Below are 27,945 nucleotides of genomic sequence, written 5' to 3' on the forward strand. Positions count from 1 at the left end.
GCAGAATAGGATGTTCATCGACTGAACTGTTGGTGATTGATTTGCATTAAATCTATTAATAAGCACAATTTCAATGCTGTTTTACTTATATAAAGCCCATATCTCAGCCAGGTGAGTGCATTTTATGCCTTCAGAGTAAAGTGATAATCAACTTCTACAACTGTACTTATTTAAGAAGTTCTTCTCTCATACTACAGAAAACCTCAAATGTCACCTTATGAGTTTCGTCATAACATGAGATTAGTCTGCCATTCATACTTCACCCAGATAGAATAAATGAATGGTCATGATAAGCCTTTCTTAAATCATCCAGCATTACTTTACGAAGGATAAAATATATATTTTATATAATGCTTATGAATGTGTTATGAAGGCCTGTTGCAGGTAGCCTTCAAATAAAGCATTACACAAATTTTAGTGCAGATAACAGTATGACTGAACATATATTCTGAACAGACAACAGATGGTTAATGGTATACGCATATATTTGTTTAAACAAACAAACAAAAAACATATTAACAATTAATAAAACATCTAACCAAGGTATACTATGATAATTAAAGATGTGAAACACATTCACTGAACAGTGCACTAAAGATGGCCATTGGCATATTCTCTACCCTAGTTCCTTCTAATAAATGGCTTTATCAGGTTATGAAGAGACAGATTTTATAGTTGAATGCACATCATAAACAGACCGAAATGAATATTCCTTCACAATGAAGCATGAACACGGAGTCAGATCAGTGTCGCGTGTAAGGGACCTCCTCTCCATCCATGCAGTGCCTGAGTCTGTGACTTTACTTCTTGCTTCTGTCTATGCTAAAAAGGATGTTCAGAGAAAAGAAGTGAAGAGCTGAAAAATGTTGTCACTGGGCGTGCTGGTGTTGCTGCTTCTGGGCACTTGTGCGTGTTTGTTTATTATTTTTTTTTTTTTTACTTTTTTAGACTGCTTCACTGGAGAAAAGAATTGAAATCTGCAATTATATACTAATAATCTGATTTGTATTTCAAGCTGTGCACAGATGATTAAAATATATGTAAGGACTTTTTACTGTTAAATAAATTTCACACTCTTTTGAATAGGTGAGACTTCAACTGTACAAGTGCTCCAGGAAAAATCCTCAGCGATGGCTCATGCTGGGAGTTCCATGTCCTTTCACTGCACTATAGAGGCAAGGTTTGGCATGAGCAGCTACACTATGCAATGGTACAAGCAAGCTTATTATGGCGCACCTGTACAGTTCCTTATGATGGAGTACGAACAGGCTACAAAGAAAATGAACATTGTCCTTGTCAAAGCCGAGAATAAGTTCAGCTTGCACATTTCAGACCTGACGCTGCAGGACAGTGCCATTTATTACTGTGCTGCCAGACACAGTGGAGCAAAAGTTGGGTTCAGTCTTACAAGAACCCAAATCTGATGTTTGTGATTCCTCTGATTTAGTTTTTACAACACAGCATAATGCACTGGATCAATTGTTTTTTTCTGAACCACTTTTTGATTTGTAAAGACACTTTAATTGAGAACTCCATGTCACATCATGTAAATGTCATGTCTCTATCAGCTCCTGTCTCAACTTCCAAGTCCCAAAATTCTCAGTGTGCTGCATCGGCCAACACAGTGAGCTACCATGAACTCAATATCTCACACAATAAAGCCAGAGAAGATCATTTAAAGATACTACATGTATATATCCCTCAAATGAATAGCAAAATTCTAAAAAAGTTATTTTGGATGCAGCTTTTGTCAAGTAGAATTACTGTATCATCATTTTATTGGTTTTGTCTGTAGATTTGTAAGGCTTTTTGATTTTCTTTGCAAAGAAATTACATACAAATTATTATTTAAAGTTTGATGTAATATTCTACTTCTCATATAAAGAGTCGAATAGTCCATTGTAAAATTCTGAAATTACTGAGTAAATATGTAACTGCAAATTTTTTAACATTATTAAAATTATGTTAACATTATTAATGTCACATTATGTTTTCTTTTACAAATTGTATGTAGTTATTATAGAGTGTACGTGGACATGGTGTACGTTTGGGCTTCACTGAAATTTATTTCTGTCATCCTTGTTCACTTTTTTCTGCTATTTGTAACTTATCTATCTGTAAATCAGTATTTGTTGTCTTTAATATAAAAACAACTCCATAGCTATGATTTTATGCATTGTGTTACAGATACATTATCAGAAGATTGCATGAATGACAAGGTGCAGGTGTTCCTATTAAAGTGGACAGTGAATGTATCTTCTTGTGGTCCTAGTGAATAAGGAGCGTGTGTGTGGGTGTGTGTATGTGTGGTGCAAAAGGCTCTTCTAAAAAAATTCTGTAAAGCTCACATTGCTTTATGAATATTTTTTTTATTATCAAATTAATTATTATATGGAGCAGTAAACACTAAAACAATAAAAAAAATTGTATCAAATTGCAATTTGCTTTTGCATTTAACAGCATAAAGCCTCTTACATATAGTATATACAGTACGTACTCTCTGTATATATGGTAGAGAAAAATGTATGACTGATCAAGAATGAAGATCTAACTCTGCTGTGTTTTTTTCAACAGATTAGTGATGTCATTTCCTGTTGCTGATGAGAACTGATAAAATGAGAAAGTGAAGGAAAGAAACAGAAAGGCTATCAATTTCCCAAATATCATGGAGCAGGTATATATGCCCTACTCATCATTGCAAGTATGATATTTATGAATTAATGAACAGGCTATTAGATCTGTATTAAATGAAGTATGAATCATGATTTAAGTGATGTAACAGGATTTAAGGACGTGACAGGACATTTTAAGTAAGAAATGTTATTCTTTCTCTTACAGAATCTTTACATGGAGTAAGCATTATTCAAAATCCAACTTTACTTATCAAGAAAGGTGGTGATTCAGTGGAAATTGGATGTCAGCATGATGACGACACTCATTACTACATGTACTGGTACAGGCAGAGAAGTTTGGGTGAAATGGACATGATCACTATGTCTGTTGGGAAAGATATGGCTCAAACAGTTGAACCATTTAACAAGAGTAAATACTCTATGATCCGTCCTGAGGTGCGACACGCGACCCTGCAGCTAAAGGGACTAGAAGTGAATGATTCAGCTGTGTACTTCTGCACATCAAGTAGCACAGTGTTTTAGCTGAGCTACACACATGAGCAATAACCTCAGCATTCACGTCCCTGAAGTGTCAAAGCATGCAGCAGGGGGATGTAATTAAAGCTGTTTATTTTCTAAATTAATTTTCCTTCTTCCCATTACAGCACAGCCTGGAAGAAATAAATATCTTGTAATTACCAGAAATATAATCAACATAATTACTGAAATCTGGTGTTCATATCTAACTTCTATAGTGTTCCTAACTGACGTTACTCTAAGATGTCTATGTGGTTACTAAGCGAGAGTGATGTAATTACAGTGCCATAAAGTGGATTATAGATCATATGCTGACCTCTGCAGGATGAAATGAGGAAATCAGCAACATTTACAGTAACCTACAGCAGAGAAATACATGAGCCAACTGAATCACATGTTCTAAACTTACTATAGTATTAGCAAATTAAAGACTATTCAATCAAAACATAAAAATATTTTTATTTGTGATATATTTAGATCTTTTGAAATTACAATATTTCTGTTACTTGCGGTTACACTGTTATATAAAGTATACATTGGGTTGAGAAATAATGCAAAGTTATAACAGAGAACTTTGCTGTATTTTTCTTTAGATCTTTCAGACCTAAGACTTTATATATATGTATTAATATCTTATTAACTTATTCTGTTAATTATAATACCATATAATTATAATAATTATAATAATACCATGACTTGTCCATGACACTAAAAATAAGTCCACAAAAATTAGCAAAAAATTTATTACAACCTAAACATTCCTAAATGTTCAGAATTTATTGATATCTGGGCTCCAGGTGTAAATATTGGAACTTGCTATTCAGCCTCAGTTTTCAATTTTATCATTTAACTTTAAAATTAATTAAACTTATTATAGATTTAATTTTTTTCACTGATGATATGAACATTGATTAATGAAGACATTGATTATTTAATTTATTTATTTTTAAAATTCGTTAAGTCAGGCAGCAGAAACAGTGACAGTTGCAGGTTAAGATTCTTTAATTGAGCACAGGCAAACAAATCCAAAACACAGAGCAGAATCAGTGTCAGAAACCAGGCAGAAGTCAGGTGATATGCAAACAGAGTTACTTGGGCAAAAGACAAAGACATAAACCAGGAACCAGAAACGTAGTCATAACCATAAACACAATAACTGTAGAACATAAGGCTTGTTATTGAGAGGGACGTAACACTGAGCATACACTTCAGACTAAACCATTGTAAAGTGAGTCCTTATATACTGTGGCAGTGATAGAACAAATGACTCCAGGTGTGAATGAAGGTGAATGTGAACGTGAGAGAGTCTGTGATGGCTGTTGGGTGCTGTAGTCCTCGGTGGCCATGTTTGTAGGCTGCTCTTTGGTCTGGGAGTTGTAGTTGGTGGCCATGTTTGTAAGCTGCTCTGTGTTACCTGGTGTGGGAAGCAAGGTTGTTTCTGATCCTACAGAAAATCCCCATCTCAGACATCTCTACTCATGAAAAATCTGGAAATTTTGGAGTTGTAATCTAAACCCAAGTGATTTTATAAGGGATTGCCAAGAAAATCAACTTGCATAAACCAACTAAGAATACGAGGAACATTCCCTGCATAAAAGTAAAGTTGATTGTGCTTAACTGAGACACAAATCTGTTTTTGAAAAACTGTAACTGATACTTTTCTAGAACTTTGTCCTGGACTTGTTTTCATAGCTTCATGCTTCTGTTTGTTTAGCTATTTTCTCTAACAAATCCTGAGTCTTTCCAGGAACAGGCCGTGATAGAATGAAAAATTCGGAGGCTCTGACGGCAGGGTGAGGCAGGGGGCTCTATGGGACAGGAAGGAGGCGATTAACAAGGCAAAACTATATCACCTAAAAAAAGTTATTGATACGCACGTGTGTTTTTTGCACATTTATAATTTTTTGCTAATGTTCGAAGTCCAGTTGCATGATGATTACATGCATGATGGTTCATTTTTTGTGTCCTACACTGAACCCTCTCCCCCTCCCAACACACGTCTCCAACCCATAGTGCATGTCTTGCATGCTCCTCCCGTATGCCACTGGGAACAGGTTTATTAATATTGATACCATATTCAAATTTGATTGCACACCTGTGAACTCCAACTAATTATGTGACTTCTGATGATAACTGATTGCTTTAGGAAAAAATAGGTGTTTCACAGCAAGGAGGGTGAATACTTTTGCAATCACAACTTTCACATTTGTTCTTTGTTATTGTTAGTGGTTGGAATTTTGGGTGGAAGGGGCAGAGTGGCCCAGGAGGGTTTCATTGTCCATCAATATGCAGAATAAGGGTGTATGAACAAAAATCTGTTTGATCAAACTATAATGCTCAAAAATATAGGCATACTCACCTTTTGCAATTCATCAGCTATAATATTACTCCTATTTTAATAGGGAGTGTGTGGTATAATTCTTAAAGCAATATTAAATATTGCACTAGAGTAATTAGTCCCGGGCCTGGGAAATATGCGTGGCAGACATGTTCATGACAAAATCTCAATTATGTTCATTTCAGTTAGATTTTTTTATGCTACAAAATGTGGAAAAGTCCAAGGGGGTGAATACTTATGCAAACCACTGTACATCATCAGTATTTCAGGGCTTTTTCAGCATCAGTAGGTAAATGAATATTTGTAATATAAGGCTTCTGTGTCTCCATCTCCTGGTGCAGTTACAGTGAAGGCAGCAGAGCCTGTAATCGGTCATACTTTGATACAGTTACAGGAGGATGTGGGTGGGGGTTATGACACAGGAAGATTTTTTTTTTTGATACAATGCACCTGCTCAATTTCTTGGTACTCACAGAAATAGCAACATTCAGTTTAGATTGCACTGCCTGCTAAAACACCTGACAAAATTATAATAGTGTGCGAAGTGTCCGATGAGAAGTAAAGATAAAGTGAGGTGTGGGAGGGGTACGGGTTAGAGGCAGAATACACAATTTTGTTTTTGTTTAATGCTTTAACACCGTGGGGACAGGGGGCCACGATGATACATTTCCATAGAGCCGCCGTACAAAAACCTCCCTGCTATTACTGGTAGTGTCAGTGGATCCGTGAACAGGAACGTGTGGTTTATTTCACAGTGATTTAAAGCTCCAGACTCTACATATCCTTTTCAATATGCAACTTTCTTTTTCTACTCATTACTGATCATTTTATTTTTTTTTTTCCTTCATGGAAATGCACACTGTTGCATCTCAGCTCTTCATAATTTTTGTAACGACACATCACTTAAAACTTTGCACCAAAGTGCCTTTAAATTGGAAATCATTCTGGATATGCCTGGTTTCGTGTTTTTATCTTTTATTATGGAATACTATGGGGACTGGATGCATATTTTGAAGCACTGCTTTACAACGTGACACTGGCACTCAAGCATATTTTGGAAATGGGACAAAACTGACCGTTTTAGGTAAGTCCACTAGATTCACATTTTAACATGAAGCTTGTGACTAGATTTTTTAAATCTATTTTTATGCGTTTGTAACTCTACAATGCGTTTTTATTGAGCCACATCAGCCGTAAGTAGGTTTATTAATGCAATTATGCCAGGTTGTTAAAACTAGCATTAGATAGATCTAAGAAATTTGTCTGCACAAGTGTACTGTGCCAACGCCTATCAAGCATACTTTGGAGCTGGAACAAAACTCACAGTTTTAGGTAAGAAGGTTTTGGCTCTGTAATTGTCCTCAATTTTTAATTAATGTAAATGCATGAAGAGATCATGTATTAGGTAGTGGGGAAAATAACTTTACTTTGATTTAATGGATGCAGATTGTTTCTTTAAGTGCCAATGACCCTATCTAAGTCAGTAATGTTCTCTATTTAATGTACCATTTCACTTAGCCATAGAAGCACCCAGGAGAAATTATGTAGTTATATAATTTACAGAGTAGAGGAAAAATTAGCATTGGAAAGATCTAGGAAATTTGTTTGCACAAGTATACTGTGCCAATGCCAATCCAGCATACTTTGGAGCTGGAACAAAACTGACTGTTTTAGGTAAGAAAGTTTTGTTCTTGAAATGTTGATCAGTGTTAAATTTATTTTACTGGTAGTGAAAATTCTGAACTATTCAGGATGTTACGATCTAATTAACTGATTTCAGACCTTCACTGTGCTAGTGGTTCAAATCTAGGTTATTTCCTACATCTAAAGTGCTGTATCACCAAGCCATTGGGGCACTCAAGATGGTTTTTCTTCCCAAAGTTATAAACTCGCAAATACAATGCGAATGTATGAGAAATGTTGTCATGCTAGGTCCACAGTATTAGCATTAGAGAGATCTGGGAAAATTGTTCACACAATCATACTGTGACAGCGGTTATCAAGCATACTTTGGAGATGGAACAAAATTAACTGTTTTAGGTAAGAATATTTTGATCTTGTAATTATCACCAATATAAAATTGTAAAAATGCATTGTTAATTGGAAATCTGAAGTGTTCATCCATTAGGCATTGCAGAAAAACATTGTTTTGACTTAACTCTTAGAGAACTTTTCTTTAAGTAAAAATGGTTTCTGTCTAAGTTTGTAATTTTCTATTCACTCAGCCTTAGCAGAACCCAGGTGATCTTATTTTTCTATTTTATTCTATAAAAACTAGAGAGTTGATGCAAACATACTGACAATTAGCATTAGAGAGAGCTGAAAAATTTGTTTACACAATCATACCGTGATAACCGTGATCAAGCATACTTTGGAGATGGAACAAAACTCACAGTTTTAGGTAAGAAAGATTTGGTCTTAAAATCATAGCAGTCAGGTTTTATTTAGAGTTAAGGCTAATATATGAAAAATTTGGTCATGTCAGGTTGACACAGTTAGCATTAGAGAGATCTGGGAAAATAGTTCATGTGATCAGACTGTGACCTTCAGTGATCCAGCATACTTTGGATATGGAACAAAACTCACAGTTTTAGGTAAGAAAGTGCTTTGACTTGAAATTATATGACAAAAAAATACAAAAAATCTACTAAGCAGACAGCAGTATAAAAGTTTTATCTAGTGGCATGCATAACTGTAATTATATAAATAGTCATTAGAGCATGAATCTAGATACACTTTTTGATATGACAACCAAATGCTGTGCCAATTATGAAGCCTATTTCGGCAGCGGCACAAAATTGACCGTTCTTGGTAAGTATTGCTTATATTTTGTTTGAAATATTTCTAGCCGTTCTTACTGTAGGAAGTGTACAAGTGGTATTACGAGAACTCTTGAAGGAAAGCAGGTAAATCTGATCATGTTCAAAACCAAGTAAGCCAGTTAGACAGTAAAGACCCTGTATTTAAGTCATTTTCACCACAAGCTTTCACCTTGTGCCTGTGGAAATCCAGCTCACTTTGGTGAAGGGACAATAACTGTTCTAGGTCAAAAATATAAACTTACTCTATAAATGCTCTGGATTGTTAAGGTTCACTGTGTTGATTATACGAAAATGTGTGACGTACAAACATAGAGTGCATTAAATAGAGATTAGAAAAGCAAAGCAGGCAGTAATTCTCTAAGATAAGGTGTAGACATTTAAGATACAGCCCTGAAACTCTGTGCTCATATTCAGAATCATATTTTGGAGCAGGCACCAAACTCACCGTTTTAGGTAAGAAAAAATCCAATACATTGTGTACTTATTGTATAACAGCAGGGTTACATTGAGGGTCACATTCATTTTGCACAAAGACTGGAGGTTTTTCAATAGCTTAGTGTCAGTGTGACGAACTACAATCCTGCATTCTTTGGCAGTGGGACTAAACTCACAGTAAGAGGTGAGAAAATTTGATTAAACTTATAAAAAGCATGATTATGGTTTCTTAGAAGACTTAAAGCAATCTGAAAAAAATTATCTTAGATTCAAAATTATATAGGGGTTTTGTGCTGTAATATTATGTCCTTTCTTGGATTATTTATGATAAACTTCTGCTACAGTATCATATATCCATTTGTCACAGTGTACAATAATATTATAGTAAATTTTATAACACTATAGAGGTAAGTGGAAGTTTTTCAGTAGCTTAGTGTCAGTGTGATAACTATGAACCTGCTTTCTTTGGCAGTGGAACTAAACTGACAGTCAGAGGTGAGAAAGCTTAATTATATATATATATATTTTTTTAAAGTATGATATATATAAAGAGTTAAATTTCATTGAGACTATTTATTATGTTTCTTGAAAGAGGATGTTCATTTGAGCTGCATTTTTAGAAATCTATCTTGGGTGATTTCATTAGTGAGTTTGTACGCTGTGCCACTGGTGGCAATCCAGCTTACTTTGGTGGAGGAACCAAGTTAACAGTTCTTGGTAAGAAATATCATGTTACTAATCAGTTGCAATTAGTCTTTAATATTATCAGCATTAAGCTTTGCTGATCTATGAAAAAAAGGATGAATATACAGTTGGTAATCCTTTTTTAGGGCATAGGTTCTTATCAGTTTTATTTATTATTATCAGTAAATCAGTAAATTATGTTCAGTAAAAGTAAAAATGTTCAGTCCTTAAGTACTTTTTCAGTAGCTGAGTGTCAGTGTGACAGGCAGCTATCCTGTTTTCTTTGGCAGTGGAACTAAACTGACAGTCAGAGGTGAGAAAACTTAACTATATATATGTAATTATGTATTTTTTAAAGTATGTTATATAAAGGATTAGATTTCACTGAGACTATTTATTATGTTTCTTGAAAGAGGTTGTTCATTTGAGCTGCATTTTTAGAGCTCTATAATTGAAAAGCTGTTCAGAGGAGTTAGCTTCTTTATAGATTTGATAAACTTGCTATAAATATATACACAGGATGTAAATGTGCTGCACAAAAATAATTAAGCAATAGGCAGATGATGGATGGTATGGACTGTTTGGCACATGATGGTTGGGTGATTTCATTAGTGAGTTTGTATGCTGTGCCTATGGGACCAGTCAAGCTTACTTTGGTGGAGGAACCAAGTTAACAGTCCTTGGTAAGAAATATCATGTTATTAATCAATTGCAATTACTCTTTAATTTTATCACTGTATAGCTTTGCTGATTGTGAAAAAGAAAGAAAGATATACAGTTGGTAATCCTTTTTTAGGGCATAGAAAAATATTCAGTCCTTAGGGAGTTTTTCAGTAGCTAACTGACAATCAGAGGTGAGAAATCTTAATTGCACAAAAATAAGTAAGCAATAGAGAAACAATAGATTGTATAGACTATATGGCACATGGTTGGGTGATTTCATTAGTGAGCTTGTATGCTGTGGCTCTGGGGTCAATCCAGCTTACTTCGGTGGAGGAACCAAGTTAACAGTTCTTGGTAAGAAATATCATATTACTAGTCAATTGCAATTACTCTTTAATATCATTAGCATTTGGCTTTGGTGATCTGTGAAAAGAAGGAAGAATATACAGCTGGTAGTCCTTTTAGGGCATAGAAAAATATTCAGTCCTTCAGGAGTTATTCAGTAGCTTAGTATCAGTGTGACAGGCAGTTATCCTGCTCTCTTTGGAAGTGGAACTAAGCTTACAGTAAGAGGTGAGAAAGTTTCATTGACTATTTTAAAAAGCATGGTTAATGTTTAAGTTTATTTCTTAAAAAGCTTTAAAACAATTTGAACAGACCTTGTCTGATTTGCTGAAAAAAATGTATAGTTATAAAGAACTTCTGGCCTCCTTTAAGACTAGACAGACCTGCCATAGACATGATATGCAGGGCATAGATATTATGTACATGATATACATATGATGCACATAAAATAGTGATACACATGTGATAAAACATGATATACATGTGATGCACATAAAATAATCATGCATTAGCCGAATGATAGATTGTATAGACTATATAGGACATCATGGATATATGATTTCATTAGTGAGTTTGTACACTGTGCCTCTGGGAACCGCGAAGCTTACTTTGGTGGAGGGACCAAGTTAACAGTTCTTGGTAAGACATATCATGTTACTAATCAATAGCAATCAACTGTTTAATATTATAAAGATTGAGTTTTGGAGAACTTTAATGCATTGTGTGAAAAGCAGGCAAATCCTGAAGGCTAATGTTTAAAAAAAAACAGCAAGCTAGTTTGTTCTACAGTCAAGAGCATGCAATGCAAGCTGTTTCTTCAATAAGTGTTCATGTTGTGCCAGTGGAAACTATCCAGCTTACTTTGGTGAAGGAACAAAACTAACTGTTCTTGGTAAGAAATATGAACTTGCTCTATATTTTCACCAAACTAAGTCAGCTTACACTCTGCTTATTTTAATGTAAATGTCTGATATTGTAAATAACACTGCAATATAGAGAGTAATCCTCTAAGCTGAAGCATAGACATTAAAGATACAGCTTTGAAACTCTGTGCTCTGCTTCGCAAGCATATTTTGGAGCAGGCACCAAACTTACTGTTTTAGGTAAGAAAAAAAATCCATATCTATACTATGTATCTTCTTAAGAGCATAGAAATGTTGCTATTATATAGTAGCAAAGCTATATTAAGGTTCACATTCGTTCTGCGCAAAAAGAGTGGAGGTTTTTCAGTAGCTCAGTGTCAGTGTGACGAATACAGATCCTGCATACTTTGGCAGTGGAACTAAACTCACAGTTAGAGGTGAGAAAATATGATTTTTGCTTGATTACTGTTTAATTTTATTTGTGAGGTATATTAAAAGGCCTACATTTAAAGCAATGTGAACAGTTCTTTTTAGATGAACTACAATCATAATCATAAAGGGGTTTTGCTCTTCTTAACAGATTCAATTGGCATGCTATATACATGAGAAACATTATAGTAGGGGTTCTGTAGAAAATTTACAATTAAAAGTACAGTGTAAATAGTTCAATGTTAGCATCCATTCAAGGTTAAGTGCTGCAGGCTGTTTTAATCTTACTGCTGTTCAGTGTGAACACTCAGCCTGCACACTTTGGCCAGGGAACCAAACTCACAGTTCTCGGTAAGTTTATCTATTTTATTCAGGCATTGTAATTGCTCTTAGGCAGTTTAATGTCAACATACCATTCTTGGTATCAAATCTCTCTATAAATGTCCAGAGCTAATACATCTTTAAGAGTGCAAGAAGTACATAAATTGTTTGATGTAACTGTCTGATTTTGTAAAAAAACACAATGCTATAATAGACTAAGCTAAGTGTAGATGTTAAAGATACAGCCTTGAAACTCTGTGCTCCGGCTTGCAAGCATATTTTGGAGCAGGCACCAAACTCACCATTTTAGGTAAGGAAAAACAAATCTACAGAATATTTTCTTACAAGCCCCTAAGAATTGTGCCAGTGTGTAATAGCACAGCTATATTCGTTTTGCACAAAGAGTGAGGGTTTTTCAGTTGCTTAGTGTCAATGTGACAGGCTACAATCAAGCATTCTTTGGCAGTGGAACTAAACTTACAGCCAGAGGTGAGAAAGTTTGATTCAGTGTTTTAAACATTTCTGAGGTTTCTTGAAAGGGATTATTTACTTGACTTAGATTTTAATGCAATATGTATAGATGTCTATTTAGCTGAAACATAATAATAAAGACATTCTGGTCTCCTTTTGGTTAGATGTGGAATGATAAAATAGACATTATAGACATGTCAGTTGCATGATAATGCACTAAAATAATTAAACAATAGGTAAATTGTAGATTGCATGGACTATTTGGCACATGATACCTGGCTGATTTCATTAGTGAGCTATTAGTGTATGCTGTGCCTCTGGGAGCCTCCAAGCTTACTTTGGTGGAGGGACCAAGTTAACAGTCCTTGGTAAGAAATATCATGTTACTAATATCAATCACTGTTTAATATACTAATCACTCAGCTCTGGTCATCTGTAATGGATTGTCTAACTATTTGATATTGGTTTGTACTTCCAAGTGGTAAATCTATAAATGTTTACTTTAACTGACATGTTGCAGTACAGTCTGTTACAGCTCCAGTGCAAATATTTTTGCCTTCCTTCTAACTGTATTGCTAGAAGTAGAGTAGTTTTAAATTAAATTAACCATCACATTAATTGCCTTCAAAATCTTGATTGTTGGTGTGTATCAGATCATGTAGTGTAGTGTACAGAGTACAGAGTAGTGCAGGTTTTCTCTATAGCATGATATCAGTGTGAACTACAACAACCCAGCATACTTTGGCAGTGGCACCAAACTCACAGTAATAGGTGAGAAATTCAATACTCTTTTTAAAAAAAAGTACCTTTCAGCATTAGGTTTTTTTGTTATTACCTTCACACTAACATTTACAGTGTTCTTTGAGTAATGAATATGTTGGAACTAGGCATTTTGTGAGTAAACGTACAGTATAGTATGTAGATAAAAACATTGATGTGGAAGGATTGAACTCTGTGCTATGGTGAAAAAGCTGTGTTTGGTCCTGGTACTAGGCTCACCGTTTTAGGTAAGAGTTTCTAGATTCATTGTGTTTACTTATGTTCAGACTTGGAAGTGGAAGTTTTGTTTACCTTAGTTTTATTGCATTTTTGTATTGACCCTTGAAGGCAGTTCCTTAAAGCTCAGCTCAATATTCTTACTTCTTTATTAGAAAAATTATAAACTTTTTGGTGTCATTCTTGATAATAGAATGATTAATTAAATTAAATGAGGCACTTTAGGCCTTTGAGATGCTCTGTCAAGTTATTATCTATCAGTACATACTTTCGGAGTTCTGCTTACATTTATGCTGCATCTTCTACTTCTATCTTCAGTTTATAGCAGATAAAAGCACATGGTAGACAAATTTATTTTTAGTACAGTATTTTTAAGAACCCAGGGATTTAAAGTGTATGATAGATGGATAGAGAAATAGACTTCTTTCAAGCGTAGGAGCTGCAGGTTGTTTTACTCATACTGAAGTTCAGTGTGAACAACCAGCCTGCATACTTTGGCCAGGGGACAAAACTCACTGTTCTCGGTAAGATTAAGATTATGTGTTTTATTCAAGCATTGTAATGGCTTTTAGATAGTGTTATGTTATGTCAGATAAGTTAGTAAATAGCTGAAATCTTTAAAGTAATATTATTAGAATGACTACAGATCACTGTAAAATGCTGTGCTTTTTTGTATATAATGCAAGTGAAAGCGCTGAGAATTAAGCTTTATTCATCTGTGTCTATGATAAATGTATAAAAATTTAGAGACTTGAAGGCAAGTATGCTTGAAATGGTTTGTACGTTGGAATGCAAACATACAAGATCATTGTAGTTTCTTAGAAAATTGCTTGTGGTTTTCCTGCCAAGGAGTCAGTTGAGTTCAACATACAACTGTAACATCAGATGAATAATCCAAGAAAGTACAATTCAAGAAATGACACTGTGTGTTTGTCAAAATTTACTTTTTGTGTTAGAAAATTTAACACTGATTTGCCAGTGTTTGTACCATTCATACAATAATATATAAATGTACGTATTATTCTGTTATATATTATTCTTTAGGTGACTGTCCCCATTCCCTATAATAGATTCCCTATTTTTATTCTACTGGCTGTAGTTAGCTGAGTGGCAATAATCAATGTAATTCCTTATTATGAATCTGAATTGATTTTTAAGTCAAAAAATAACAACAAATGGTCTTAAAAAAAAGTCTTGTTTTGCAACTGAGTTAAACAGACACTCTCAGTTCATCGTCTAGGGCAATAACGTATTTCCGGAGCCTTTTCTATTTGATTATAAATACTTGATAAATATCCATAAGAGTTATGTATTTTATCAAATATAATGGTTATTATGTGATTATCTTCATCATGTTACATTCCATGTACATGTAAATAATACTGTATGTGTTGCTTTTTAATACATGTTTAAAACAACATTTATCTTGCCATGAAGTACAACCAATCAAAAAAATTCTATTTTTATTTGAGTCATGTGTGTATGAACAGCATGTTGTATTCCTTTAAATCAAAGGCTTCTTTACAGACAGCTCATGTAATACAAACAGGCTGGTTCCTGAAAGTAACTAGAGTATCAAGGTCTAAGAACAAGCGGTTTCTTAAAGGAGGTGAACGTAGGAAAATAATTGACTTTAACCATGTAATTGTTTATACTTAATAAGCACATACAGTCCCCCCTGAAAGTACTGGAATGGCAAGGCCTTTTTTTTTTTTTTTTTTGAGATTTTTTTCAGAATTTCAGCTTTTTACTGATATTTACATCTAGATGTGTTAAACATCTTTGATGGCAGACCACCCCATTTTTTTTAGCAAAATTATTGGGACAGATAGTCTTAAAGTAAATCACACTTAATATTTGGCTGTATATCCCTTGCTTCAATCACTGCATCTAGCTGGTGACCCACTGACATCAGTAAACTGTTGCATTCTTCTTTTGTGATGTTTATCCAGGCTGGTACCACAGCTTCTTTCAGTTGTTGCTTGTTTTGGGGGGTTTCTCCCTTCAGTCTCCTCTTCAGGAGGTGAAATGCATGCTCAGTCGGGTTAAGGTCTGGTGATTGACTCTGCCAGTCTAAAATCTTCCACTTTTTTTCCCCTGATGAAGTCCTTTGTTGTGTTGGCAGTGTGTTTTAGGTCATTTAGGTTGTATTGATTGTGCAATGGCTCTGATCTATTTCCCTCCTTTCTCAGCTTCAAAATGGCTTACCTTTCTTCCATAGGCAGTTCTCTGGTCTTCATGTTGGTTTATCCTTTTTAACAGCAAATGCAATCTTCACAGGTGAAACCCAGGGCTCAAACCAAGAGTAGACATTCAGAGCTATTAATTCATCAGTCAATCTATCTATCTAACATAATCAATCCATCTAAGAGGGCACACCAGGGCAACAAGAAACAGCTGTCAGTCACATGTTCCAATAATTTTGATCACTTGAAAAATGAGTGGATTTAAACAAAAGGTGCCATGTTCTAAGTTGTTTAACACATGTAGATATAAATATCAGGATAAGAAAGGTGAACTTCTGATCTATTGTCTAATATTCTTTTAATCTCAAACCCAAATGTCAAAAAAGAATTGGCCTTGCTTACTTATTTTCAGAGGAGACTGTATTTAAAATTAATCATATTAAAGATAAAGTGTTACACTTGCCTACTGGCCTCTTAAACAGCTCTTTAGGAAGATGATTGATTCTGAATTCAACAAAAAATTATGTGAAAATGATTATGTGCCAAAGCACTGATGTGTAGTTATATTATTTAGAAAGAATTGTCAAGCTTTAAGCTTGAGGGTGAAATGTCTATACTAAAGGACCTTGGAATATTTCTACCTGAAACTGTACACAGTGTGGTCAATGTAGTCTTTGTTGTAGATTTAGTTTAAAAAAAAAACAAAAAAAACTGAAGCACCTTTTGGGCATAGTTTGGGCATTTTATTTATTAAATACATAAATATTGCATAAATTAATCATGAATACTCAATAAAATAGTATAAAAAAGAGTGATTTTTATATCTAATAATTATAACTAATAATTGAATGTACTGGGGCATGTAGGCTAAAACCACAGAAAGTTAACTTAACCTTAAATTGACAACCTGGGTGAAAATGAGTTATATTTCTAAAAAACAAAATAAAATAAAACACTTAGATTTGGAAAAACATGTAAATAAAAGGGGACATTTTATAATTTTCTCTCTTTGTTATACTATACCATTCAGTTGCTTAAAATAAAGAGCTCATTTAAAGAGTATGTGTACAATAATTTCATGAATCTTTTGTGACCTTGTCTTAATTATTACTCTGTAACACTGACAAATAGCAAATGTTCCATTTTTTGTGTTTTCAGATCCAGATAGAAATGTCACACAACCAACTGTCAAGGTGCTGAGTGTTTCAAAGCAGGAAGAGTGTAGAAAGGAAAATGTCACACTAGTATGTGTGGCTGAACATTTTTACCCTGACCATGTGAATGTGAACTGGAAAATTGATGGAGACAACTGTACCACTGATGTTAGTACAGACGAAGCTGCCACCCAAGGTAATGACAAGTTCTACAGCATCACCAGCAGACTGAATGTCGATTACGAAGAAGAGTGGGCTAAAGGCAAAACATTCACCTGTACTGTCTCATTCTATAATGGGACAGATTACACATACCATGAAGCCTCTATAATGCGACCTAACAGTAGGCATTATTATTATTATTATTATTATTATTATTATTATTATTATTACTATTATTATTATTATATCTTAATAGTAATGTGTGTAATTTTTTTTTTTTTAAGGCGATGGTGCTGGTAAGATCCTTCATTGCAATTCATGGCATACTGTATAATAGGGTTATCTTTTTGATCAAATCTTAGATAAAACACCCCTCTTTATTTAAATCCATGCACTATTTTTAATGCTTTTGAAACAATTGAATTTACAATTTTCTCTTTTGTCTGATTTTAGAAAAATATGTTCGATCAGCGAAAACAACTATGCTGGCCTATGGCATATTTGTTCTCAAAAGTTTTGTATACGGCTTAGTCATCCTTCTCATCATTAAGAGACAAGTAAATATCCTCCTTCTCTGCTATCATATTTACCTTTGTAATGTTACTGTCCGCACATTACACTAAGGATATGTACAGTCACTATTAACTGCTTAAATTGAGTGAAATCATTTTATATAAAGTTTTTTTTTTTTTTTTTGCACAGGGTTTTATTTCAAAGCAAAGGCGATGAGTCTGGTGTGGGCATGATGGAGAGCTGCCATGTGGTCATGTGACAGAGGAGGATGCACAGTTTATACATTATCGATATGCTGACAGCTAGTTCAGATATGAGCTCTGTATTTAAAAGCATGATTATTTTCAAGTGCTTAGCTAATTTTGCTCTACTTTGTTGTTTTTACTTTTGTTTTCTTCAGCTTAACAAAATTTACACACACACACACACACACACATATATATATATATATATATATATATATATATATATATATATATATATATATATATATATATGTACATATATATATTTTTTTTTTACTATATTTTATTATAAATATTTGTACTCAGCACTTGTTCTTTCATGTGATGTATAAAACAAGAATCTTTTGCAGTTTTTATGCTTGTACACATTATTCAAGCTTGCTTGTAATGCTTCATTATAGCAATGATTTTGGTATTAAAATAAAACATACATAGGTTCATGGCATGGAATATCGTTGAAGAATTTTTGCAACATTATACACATATATTTCACATACATTTCACGTGATCATATGATTTAAACATGTGATTATGTGAGTAATGTGTGATCACATTTGAAAAACATGTGAAAGTGCATTTCAACATGTTATGGCCTGAGATTGCACATGTGAATTCAAGTAAACACATGTGATAAATAAAACCATGTGTCCTACATCATCTTCATCCTTTATCTTCATTAAGTGCTTTGTCCTGGTCAGGGCAATGGTGAATTCTGAGCCAGGCCCTGTAACACTGGGAGAAAGGAGGGAGAATTCAGCCCGGATGAGATGCCAGTACATTGCAGGGCACCATTCACACACACACACATTCACACCCTGGGGTAGTTTAGCATAGCCAATCCACTTACCTGCATGTTTTTGGGTATTAGAACAAAATCTGAGAAAACAGAGGAAACCCACATGTGCACATGGACAACATGCAGAAGTCCACTAGAAACCCTGAGGCAGCAACATGATGGCCTGTGTCCAACATATGAAAGATTAAAATGTGTAAATAATTGAATCATGTACAAAAAAAATATCTGGAAAAATAAAAAACACATGCACTACATGTGAAAGGTCCACATAAAATATGTGAAACATATTACATGTCTGAAATCCACATGTATATATTTTATTTGATTATTCACATCTGAAGATCATGTGACTTCTAAGAGGCAGCAGCAGCAATTGCTAGCAAACAGCATCCCAGCTAGCAACCCAACTAAGCCCACACTGATCATGCTATAAATAATGCTGCAATCTCTATAGAGAGCTTATTAAAAAAATGAAAATGATCCCAACAAACATTTGGCACAAATCAAACCTAGCAGATACTGCAGATAGTGCACAATTCTAAAGGTTATGAGAGGCCCCTCTTAGGTTGTACAGAGGAAAGCTTTGTCTTTTCCAGTCTCTAATAGACGTGGGGCCTCAAATACTGATAGCCATCAGTGCGTTTAAGCTGTTGCAGTTTATGTCAGGACTTGTGTCAGTGTGTCAGCTTCGCCGACTTGAAATTTGGCCCTGGGACGAGACTAACAGTTCTAGGTGAGTAAGTTGCTTAAAAACCTCAAAGGATTATCCTTGTGTTCTTCACTGTCCTCTTCTATTCCCTTGTACTAAAAGCATTTACCTAGTCATAGTAATAGTGTATAAAGTCAGTTCGATCAGCTATTCAATAACCTCAGCTGTGATTTATAGCTTCATGGATTAAAACTGAATTTTCATGACTGCCTCAATAACATTCTCTCACATAAATCTGATATATTATGATATATTTAGCATGTACAACTTGGGCAACATGCCACACAGTTTTTGTATCTCTGTTGGAAAACTAGTGATCAGCTATGCAATTACAATCCACTGCTAAAAGTCAGTTAATATATGTTTTACAAAATCCACTTTATGTTGTTTACAATCAAGCTCTTTACAAGTTTGCAGTTACGGAGTTTTTTATTGATTTAATGGTAATTTAATTACTGAGATAGAAAAACCCCAATAAAGATTATTGCTGCAAGTTTGGTTTCTGTCGTGAGTTAAATCAACGTGTACTAGTTACGCAAAAGTGGAATTTGGACCAGGGACCAAACTAACAGTCCTGGGTAAGTTAACTACTACATTATTATTATAACATTCAGTGATCATTTTACAAGTACTATATACACAATGCACTTTTACTAATTGACTAGATGCTACTATTCATTACAACTCTCATTTTTAACCTATAAAATAATCTGTCCAAGCTTATAGTTAAAGTTTAGTAGCTCTACATAGAGTAGAAATTAGCTTAATAGATTTTTTTTTTTTCTTAGGCAATTATCATTAAGAATTTAGCTAGTTGAGAAGTAAGAATAAATCTTTAATGTAGCACTGAATTTTGTAATTGTCAGGTTAGTTTTAAATCACCTTTTTCTTTTTTTATTTTCTTATAGTACTCTACCTAAATATACAAGCATAAAACATATAATATAAATATACAATATAAAATATACAATATAAAAGCATTCGGTAACACTTAGTGAGTTAAGTATGTATATGTATATGACTTACAAATATGATAAACTAATACATGCACTAATCCTTGGCCCATCAGGAAAAAAAATGAATGTGTTTACATTAACAGCTTGGTCATATATGAATAGCCGTTAGTAATGGTAACATCTTGGTAACTCATCCCGCTAATTAAAAATACTTACGCAGCATTAATAAAGATTATTTACATTGCCTTTTTGTGCATAATGTAGGTTAACCAAAACCTTAGGTTGTTTAAGTAACTTGAAAAATTCATAATTTGAAGCCAACACCACTAACAAATTGTTTTGATGTCAAGAGTCTCAAACTTAGACTATATGTTTAGACTTATTGCCTATAATCTGAGTTATCCGAGATTGTTTCCTAATATACTTTCCATAATGCAAATTATCTTTATTAATACTGTCAGAAGTCATGATACTAATTAATAGAATAAGTTACAAGATTTTAATATTTAACTATTATTTTTTTTCACTGCTATTCATATACAGTCCCCTCCGAAATTATTTGAACGGCAAGGCCAATTCTTTTTTTTTTTGCTATACACTGAAGACATTTGGGTTTGAGATCAAACAACGACCATGAGATGATAGATTTAGAATTTCAGTTTCTTTTCTTGATATTTACACCTAGATGTGTTAAACAACTTAGAACATGGCAGCTTTGGTGGCAGACCACTCAATTTTTAGATGAGCAAAAGTATTGGAACAGATAGTCTTAGAGTAAGTTGCATATCCCTTGCTTGCAAAAACTGCATCAACCCACTGACATCACTGTAACACTGTTGCATTCTTCTTTTGTAATGCATTTCCAGTCTCGTACTGCACCTTCTTTCATTTGTTGCTTGTTTTGGGGGGTTTCTCCCTTCAGTCTCCTCTTCAGGAGACGAAATGCATGCTCAGTTGGGTTAAGGTCTGGTGATTGACTTGGCCGGTCTAAAACCTTCCATTTTTTTCCCTTGATGAAGTCTTTTGTTGTGTTGGCAGTGTGTTTTAGGTCATTGTCTTGCTGCAAGTTCCTCCCAATTACATTACAAGCATTTCTTTGTAAATTGGCAGACAGAATGTTTCTGTAGACTCCTGAATTTATTCTGCTGTTACCATCATGACTTACATCATCAATAAAGATTAAAATAGAAGGTCTGTTCCAAAAGCAGCCACGTAAGCCCAAGCCATGACATTATCTCCACCATGCTTGACCATTGTTTCACAATGTTTCTGTCATCAACAGCTGTTGTTTTCCTTGGCCGATCTGTTAAATGTCTGGTGGTTGCAATGGCTCTGATCAATTTTTCCTCCTTTCTCAGCTTCAAAATGCCTTGTTTTTCTCCCATAGACAGCTCTCTGGTCTTCATGTTGGTTTATACTTTTTAACAACAAATGCAGTCTTTATAGATGAAACCCAGGGCTCAAACCAAGAGTAGACATTCAGAGCTATTAACTGTTTAAACAATCTATCTAACAGGGCACACCTGGGCAACAAGAAACACCTGTCAGTCACACGTTCCAATAATTTTGATCAATTGAAAAATGGGTGGGTTCAAACAAAAGGTGCCAAGTTCTTAGTTGTTTAACACATCTAGATGCAATAGAAGTAAATAACAGGAAAGAAAAGCTGAAATTTTGATCTATCATCTTATATTCATATTTTGATCTCAAACCTAAATGTCTTCAGTATATAGCAAAAACAAAAGAATCGGCCTTGCCGTTCCAATACATTTGGAGGGGACTGTATGACTCAGAGCCTGTAAATGTAAACACATCATTATTTCCTGATGTGCATGTAAGTGTTTATACATCGCTTAGTTTTTGACTTCATAGTAAGTTGTTACCAAGGTTCCAAAAAAAAAAAAAAAAGAAATATCACCACTGAGCATCAGGAAAATATTCAAATATGATGAGGACTGAAAAAGGGATAAAGACTTAAATGTCCTTCCTGATCACTTCTTGCAGTTCTACTTTAGTTTACAAAACAATTGTGAGGATAAAATATCAAGAGAAATTGGCAAGATACCAGTGAAAGTCAGTTTAAAGCCAATCAACACTCCATGCATTTTTATGTGAGTGAAGTGACTTGTGGCCAAGTATGGTGACCCATACTAGGAATTTGTGCTCTGCATTTAACCCATCCAACTGCACACACACAGTAGTGAACACACACACACCGTGAACACACACCCGGAGCAGTGGGCAGCCTTTTTTTTTGCTGTGGCGCCTGGGGAGCAGATGGGGGGCCGGTGCCTTGCTCAAGGGTCTCACCTCAGTCGTGGTATTGAGGGTGGGAGAGAGCGCTGGTCATTCACTCCCCCCCACCCACAATCCCTGCCGGACCTGAGACTCGAACCCACAACCTTCAGGTTCACCTTCGGGTTGCAAGTCCGACTCTCTATCCATTAGGCCACGACTGATGTGAATCAATATTTATTAGACATCACAACTTTTATGTGATTCTTTATAAATGATCGCAGAATTACAGTGATTGACACATGAATCATCACAATTTTTTTCTTTTTAATAATCCTGTCTTTTTTTTTAAATGTCACTGACGAAATTCATGATAATATATTCACCTAAAACTTGTTTCCTTTTCCTCTAAGATCCCAACATGACCATCACCAGTCCAACAATAAACATGCTGTCACCTTCTCCAAAAGAGATCTGCAACGCCCAGAAATATTGGGACAATGTTACTTTGGTGTGTTTAGTCACAGATTTTTATCCCGATCATGTTAGCATTATTTGGCAAGTGAATGGGAAAGAGAGAAACAATAGTGTTGCGACAGACCATGCGGCCCAACAAGATCCAAACACTAGGCTTTACAGCATGTCCAGCAGACTGAGTGTCAGTCAAACTGTGTGGACCAACGTCAAAAACAAATTCACTTGCATCGTTACTTTCTACGATGGAAGTGACTACGTGAAGCTTTCACACAGCATCATATATTCACCAGGTACTTTAATCATGTTTCAATACTGAATCTAAGAAAACATGCATTTTACCATTCAATGCATCTCCTGCAACAATACCTCTTTTTTTACTATGCTATCGCTGACAATTGGCTGTATTTTGATCTTATATGAGAAACAGTGTTAAAAACTAGCAAATATATAAAATGTGGCTAACTAGCACCCATGCTAATCACATAATGACATCAAGTACATTCTAAATTTTTTTAATTAATAATTTACATTCAATTTATAAACTAGGTAACAGGGTTATACTATCAAAGAAAGAAATAAAGTCTTCTTATGCTTTAAATAAATTTTTTTAAATCTAAAAGTAGGACAGTACCTACGTGTAAAATGTTTTTTACCTTTACTTTACATACATATTTATGAATGTAATATCAGTGTGAAAAGAAAATGCAATCAGTCAGGCCACGTTCTGTTTCCCTGAACATAGTACACTCATCTGCTTTTGTGATGTTGATTAAGTTGTGTTAGGGCAGTAATAACATGTCCGGGGGAAAATGAAGGCCTGTAGCACCTCAGTAATGGAATTGAGAACCCATATTTCTGGTTCTTTAAAAATACTTGGTCCAGTATGAGATGCATTAATTTAAGTTGTTTTGCTTTGTTTGTTTTTCAGGCAAAATACCAGGTAAGTTGAAATGGATATCCAGGATATTTTCATAGGGGTTTATATTATGAATGTACATTAAAATGAAATGTAGCATTGATTTTATATATATATATATATATATATATATACACACACACACACACACACACACGCACACACACATACATACATATATATATATATATATATATATATATATATATATATATATATATATATATATATATATGTATATGTTTTTTTTTTTTTTTGCTAATAAAACTGATATTTAGCTATTTGTGATTTTAGTGAGTGTGTATGCCACAATGCAAGTTGGATACTTGATGTTTCTTAGCAAGAGTCTGCTGTATGCTGTGTTCGTCAGCCTTTTGGTGTGGAAATTCAAGGTACAATGCCACATAAAGTCACAAACACAATGTAGTCGGTATATAAAATCTTGTTTACATAGTGTACTTATACATATACATATTGTGTAACTATGTTAGCTGCACACATAACCTACCATACAGCTGCTTATTAATGGATGTATTCACGTTGACTTGTAAGATGTTTACACCAAAAAGGTAATTAATAATTAATACACTTAATTAATATGTATAATTAATGTATTAATGTTTATAGACACAAATGAATTAAATAAGTAGCATAATATAACCCTTAGGAGAAGTAAAACAGTTGTAGCAAATAGTTTAGTTTTCTTTGTTTAGACTTTGGTATTTAATTAAGGATGCATATTTTCCCTGCAGGCTACAAAAGAGAAGACACTGATGACAGAAAACAGAGACATTATGATCAGCTAGATAATATTCAGCTAACATGCCTATAAATAAAAGTGTCAAGCACTGTCACAAATTACGGAAGTTTTAGCTAATGTATATGATTATATTTGCATTCCGCAGCTTTGATAGATGTGATTTTAGTGCATTAGTGCCATTGTTATAGCTGAGGATAAAAGTTATAGTGCATGCTAATATGTTCTGCATAGTGTATAACTGTACTATGTAACCTTTCATTATTTGCTATACATTTCTTACCATACAATATCATTTTCCCTTTAGTGACATCATTTAGTACATTAGTTAGTATACAACAAATCATGACCTTCAGCATTAATATGCCATAAGTAACATTAACAAAGTAATTAACAATTGTATCCATTCTTTTAATAATTAACCAAATAAGCCAAATAATCAACACCTGAGTTAACTAATGTTTATATATTCAATATACATTCATACATCATACATTCAAAGTAAAATAAGTCCACAATGTTGAACATGAACACCTTAGTTCACATGTTTGCAGTTGATAATTGGCTTAAAAAGTAAAAGTTCAGAACTGAGGCCCCAATATTTCAGTATTTACATAGTATGTCATAGTTAGTCAGCATTTAGGAACTGCAATATCATTTTGCTTATTTGTATGGACTTATTTTTAGTCGCTGATTGAATAAACAGTAGTCAATGCCTGAGTATTTAGTTAACATTTAAGAAACATTGATTAGTACATGTGTTATTTTACTTTGTTACTTTTATAACCATTGCAGTTCATTAATATTAACTCATGCAGTAAGTAATGTTAGTTAAAGGAACCTTAATGTAAATTGTTACTAAAAATGTTCCTTAGTCTGAAGAGAACAATAAAGCAATACTGACTAAAACTGTTTTCTGCCCACATTTTCTTTCTATTACATTGTACTGCTCCCATTACTGTAAATGAATGTTTTAATGAAAAAAAATATTTTGTTGCACAGCATAATGGCTTCTCAGAAACAGCATTTCTACTAAACTCTGTATTTCTACAGTGGAAAGTCTGCAGATTTGAAACTGTGTAGGTGTGTTCGATGGGTCATATCTGAATTTTCCAGCTTAACATGAAGATTATTAATGCTGTATGATTGGTACATGCACAGTATGGTGAATGACTAATGGAAATGTAGTTCATATGTAAATCAGATGTTATAATGCCAGAAAAACACATCAAAACACATATGTTTATGTGGAAACTTACTTTTTTCAGTTTTACTGAAATTGCCTTGTGATAATATAATGATAATATAAAATGTTTTTTTTTTCATTACCAAAAAGCACCCCTAAAGAAAAAACAGCAGGTTTGTACATGCACTGTTATTTTTATTCACTTATCGAAAATTTAAGATCAACCCCAATGTAAGGCCTATGTGTTAAAGTATGTCAGTGAGGGCTGAGGGCAGGATGTGGTAGCTGCTTGCTGAGAGCAGGGTGAAGGTGTAGGGGCAGACAGAGGAGAGGATGTGGTAAGAGCAGTGTCAGAATGAAGCTTTTGTTCCACCCAGTTCTTCACCACAGAGCTGCTTTATGCTAACACCTGCTGTTGCGAACAAAGCCTCAGAGCTCACAGGGCCCTGCAAAGTAGAAAGCCTGCAGTGAGGAAACTGGTGCAGAGCATTTTCATTTGTGAAATGTGTGTACAACATTTCAAGTTTGCTCATTGTTTGTGTCACACATGTCAACATGACATCTTTAGTCTACCTAGTTTGAAACACAAGACAAAACATTTTTGTTCTGCAATAATCAAATGATTATTGTTTTGAAATTTAAATGAGGTTTGCATGTTACATCTAGATTGATGTTTTTAAAAATGCTCTTTGATTTCTGTCAGAAGGACATATATTCTCCTCAGCCAAAACATGCCAGATAAAGCCTAATGAAATAAAAACAAGTGCAAATTGAAATATGACTTTGATTCTTTACTGTGAGAAAGGGAGCACATGAACAAACATAGCTGTGGTCCTTCCAATCAAGGTCATGTGGCCTTAGAAAGTAGTCGTCATCCTAATGACTTCTTGTGGTTTTTGTACAGCTCTGTGATGACACTGGGATGCTGTGGGGACTGGCTGCACAGTACCACACTGCAGAGCCGATCTCACTCACTCCATCAGACTCCAGAACAATATGAAGCCTATCAGGTCTGTGAGATTTAAACTCACCCTCGCTGGACGGATTCACTGAACCAGCATTTATAGAGTAGAATATCAGTGTGAACCCTTCTGCAGGAGTCCAGCGGTACCAGTAAAGATATGGGTCATTAGTACCACTTATGAAGCAGGAGACCTTTAGTGATGATCCTTTTGAAAGAACCAGGTCCTCTGGGTCCTGATGGACCTGTATGAGCTCCAAACCTGTGGTGATGAAAATGAATTAGTTTGAATTCTGTTGTAAAAGTTCTCAGTAATTCTGAAGCAATCATGTTATTAGCTTACATGTAGTCAAAAGCCAATGTATTGTCAGAATAAAAAGAGTTAAATGCAAATGCATCCTGTTAAGTAGCACAACATACAGTATCAGTTGTAGTAACTAGAACTCAGTGCTGAAACAGACTGGTACTTATTAATGGGGTGGCACCCTGTGCTACTTCACCCCTACTATCACAGCTAGTGAATTACATATGCTGTTGTTGATCTCAGCCTTTTTTGCTTTTACGGTTCCTGGAAATGCATATAAACTTAGCCCATGTTCCAGTTGGCTTAAACTGGGCCGTTAGTGCATCTGCAAGCAGAATGACTCCTCAGATCATTTCTAAAGATTTAAATTAATCATGCTTTTTCAGTATTTTTCTTTGTTATCCAACATCACATTACTTTGCTTTTAAGCTCTGAGAGCAAAGAACCTAGCAGATATCTTTATTTCTATGCAGAACACTAAATATTAGTATGGGCAAATGGACTTTCATTTAAAGGACCTGGTATTTACAAAATTTTAGTTATTGGATCATTGAAGCTGATCATTTGTCATTTAGAAATCCAATGAATTTTAGCTTCCTGGAATATATTGTCAGGTTTTTCTTTAAGTACTCCATAATGCTATGAACACTAACGTTGATGTTATCTACTATTTTCTTGTTTGTATTGATTATATGAGAGAGTAATTAGGGATGACCCTGTACATAATATATGTGTTAGCAGAAACATTCTTAATTACTAAGATTGGTGTAATCAAGACCAACATAAATTAACTTGGAAAATAACTGATTTAAAAATGTTATTTAGAGGGAAAATCATATGTTAAAAATTGTACAGATTTTACAGACATTTCC

The 27,945-nt window shown here is 34.4% G+C and overlaps 1 protein-coding gene and 1 gene segment (V, D, J or C); both read left to right on the forward strand.

Annotated features, from left to right (window-relative positions):
• Positions 1-1,130: 1,130 nt before the first annotated feature.
• On the forward strand, positions 1,131-27,344 carry LOC117598357 (T-cell receptor beta-1 chain C region-like). The segment is given in 6 exon segments: positions 1,131-1,374; positions 6,518-6,571; positions 22,886-23,239; positions 23,878-23,889; positions 24,160-24,257; positions 24,618-27,344. Coding segments are annotated over 6 exon segments (816 nt in total).
• Positions 8,136-18,430, forward strand: LOC117598355 (M1-specific T cell receptor beta chain). The gene is made up of 5 exons (XM_053237394.1): positions 8,136-8,298; positions 16,861-17,199; positions 17,303-17,314; positions 17,472-17,575; positions 17,721-18,430. The coding sequence occupies exons 1-5, from the start codon at positions 8,208-8,210 to the stop codon at positions 17,745-17,747; spliced, it is 573 nt and encodes a 190-aa protein (XP_053093369.1). The 5' UTR covers positions 8,136-8,207; the 3' UTR covers positions 17,748-18,430.
• Positions 27,345-27,945: the final 601 nt, after the last annotated feature.

This window comes from Pangasianodon hypophthalmus, chromosome 10 (genome assembly GCF_027358585.1).
Source record: "Pangasianodon hypophthalmus isolate fPanHyp1 chromosome 10, fPanHyp1.pri, whole genome shotgun sequence".
Taxonomy (NCBI): Eukaryota; Metazoa; Chordata; class Actinopteri; order Siluriformes; family Pangasiidae; genus Pangasianodon; species Pangasianodon hypophthalmus.

What these genes read in the sequence shown, in the direction of transcription:
- LOC117598355 (XM_053237394.1), top strand. Translation starts at nt 8,208, where the DNA reads ATGAATCTAGATACACTTTTTGATATGACAACCAAATGCTGTGCCAAT. An exon ending in CACAAAATTGACCGTTCTTG is followed by an intron (nt 8,299 to 16,860) that starts GTAAGTATTGCT and finishes TTGTGTTTTCAG; the next exon opens with ATCCAGATAGAAATGTCACA. An exon ending in TTCTCATCATTAAGAGACAA is followed by an intron (nt 17,576 to 17,720) that starts GTAAATATCCTC and finishes TTTTTTGCACAG; the next exon opens with GGTTTTATTTCAAAGCAAAG.